Raw genomic sequence first — 1,218 nt, forward strand, 5'->3', positions numbered from 1 at the left:
AAAAAAAAAAAAAAAAAAAAAAAAAAAAAAAAAAAAAAAAAAAAAAAAAAAAAAAAGCTGCTGAAAATCATTGCATAGCCTCAAGGGACTGCACCAACTGTCCTCCCAAAACCTAACGTGGCACCACATCCCAAATTAAAACCTGAGAACTAGGCTAAAAGGCCAGCTTTGCAATGTGACTGCAGGGACTTGAACTGAAGCAAAGGGATCGGAACCTATAAAACTTCAATTTTTTGTTTTTTTTGTTTTTGTATTAACTGACAGTAACTTTATACCACGAGAAGTAGGCTTCTCTAGGAAGCCTCTATAACCAGTTTTAAAGTAGGCTGTACTTTCTTGCTTGTTATTGCCAATATCTAATCCACATTTAGGTGGCTTCTCCTGTCCAATTTTGGTCCCTCCTAGAAGTTCCTTATTCAAATAATTTTGTGGAAGTTTTTTTTTTTTTTTTTTGAGATTCAGTTTCCTAATTGCTTGGCTGAATGATTGTGGGAGTTTAATACTCGCCTTGTGCCTTGTTTGCAACTTTTGAGCAGATGTGGTTGTAAAGAAATTGAAGGTTATTCCAAGGGTAGAGACTTCATAAGAGGAAGAGATCTCATTATTTTTGTAGTCTCATTGTAGACTTTTCTTTTTTGTTTTTTGTTTTAATCTATTTCATATGTAATTATCGTGTCTCTATGAATAGTCAATTTGAGGGTGGGTTTTTTTTGGAGGCTTCGTTTCCTTTTGTATATTTCATCTGACAGTGAAATTCGTTTCCTGTACATAAAGATATAAAGAATGTGCAATCAATCATTTTTATTTAATATATCTGAGATAGTATTTGTTCTTATGTGCAATGACAATATTTGCAGGATTATGGTCATCGTGTTAGACTTGCTACTCATTCAAATTTCAAGGAGTTTGTTTTAACTGCTGGGCTGGAGTTTTATGCTCTAGGTGGAGATCCTAAGATTCTTGCCGGCTGTAAGTTCACAATCTATATTAGTAAAGTTAAAACGGTTTACCTCATGCTTTAGTGTTGTTCTGAGCTCAAGCATGGATAAATTAGAGGTCGTAGAATTAAATTTGGTAGTTGCTTCTTTCATTGTTCCCTTTTTCAGTAGTTTCTGACGAAGACATCATGTTATCCTTGTCAAGGATTTGTTATTTTTGTCCCTTCCCTTTTTTATTAAATGAAAAAAAAAAAAAAAAAAAAAAAAAAAAAAAAAAAAA

At 32.8% G+C, this 1,218-nt stretch overlaps 1 protein-coding gene across 2 annotated transcripts in view; it reads left to right on the forward strand.

The window, feature by feature from the left end:
• LOC111491605 (sterol 3-beta-glucosyltransferase UGT80A2-like) overlaps positions 1–1,218 on the forward strand; it is a 17,205-nt gene that overhangs the window by 8,169 nt on the left and 7,818 nt on the right. For both annotated transcript variants that reach the window (XM_023140576.1, XM_023140578.1), the window contains one exon: positions 858–969. In XM_023140576.1, the coding sequence (XP_022996344.1) occupies positions 858–969 (112 nt within the window). The remainder of the gene's footprint in view (positions 1–857; positions 970–1,218) is intronic.

This window comes from Cucurbita maxima, unplaced genomic scaffold (assembly GCF_002738345.1).
Source record: "Cucurbita maxima cultivar Rimu unplaced genomic scaffold, Cmax_1.0 Cma_Scf00016, whole genome shotgun sequence".
NCBI lineage: Eukaryota > Viridiplantae > Streptophyta > Magnoliopsida > Cucurbitales > Cucurbitaceae > Cucurbita > Cucurbita maxima.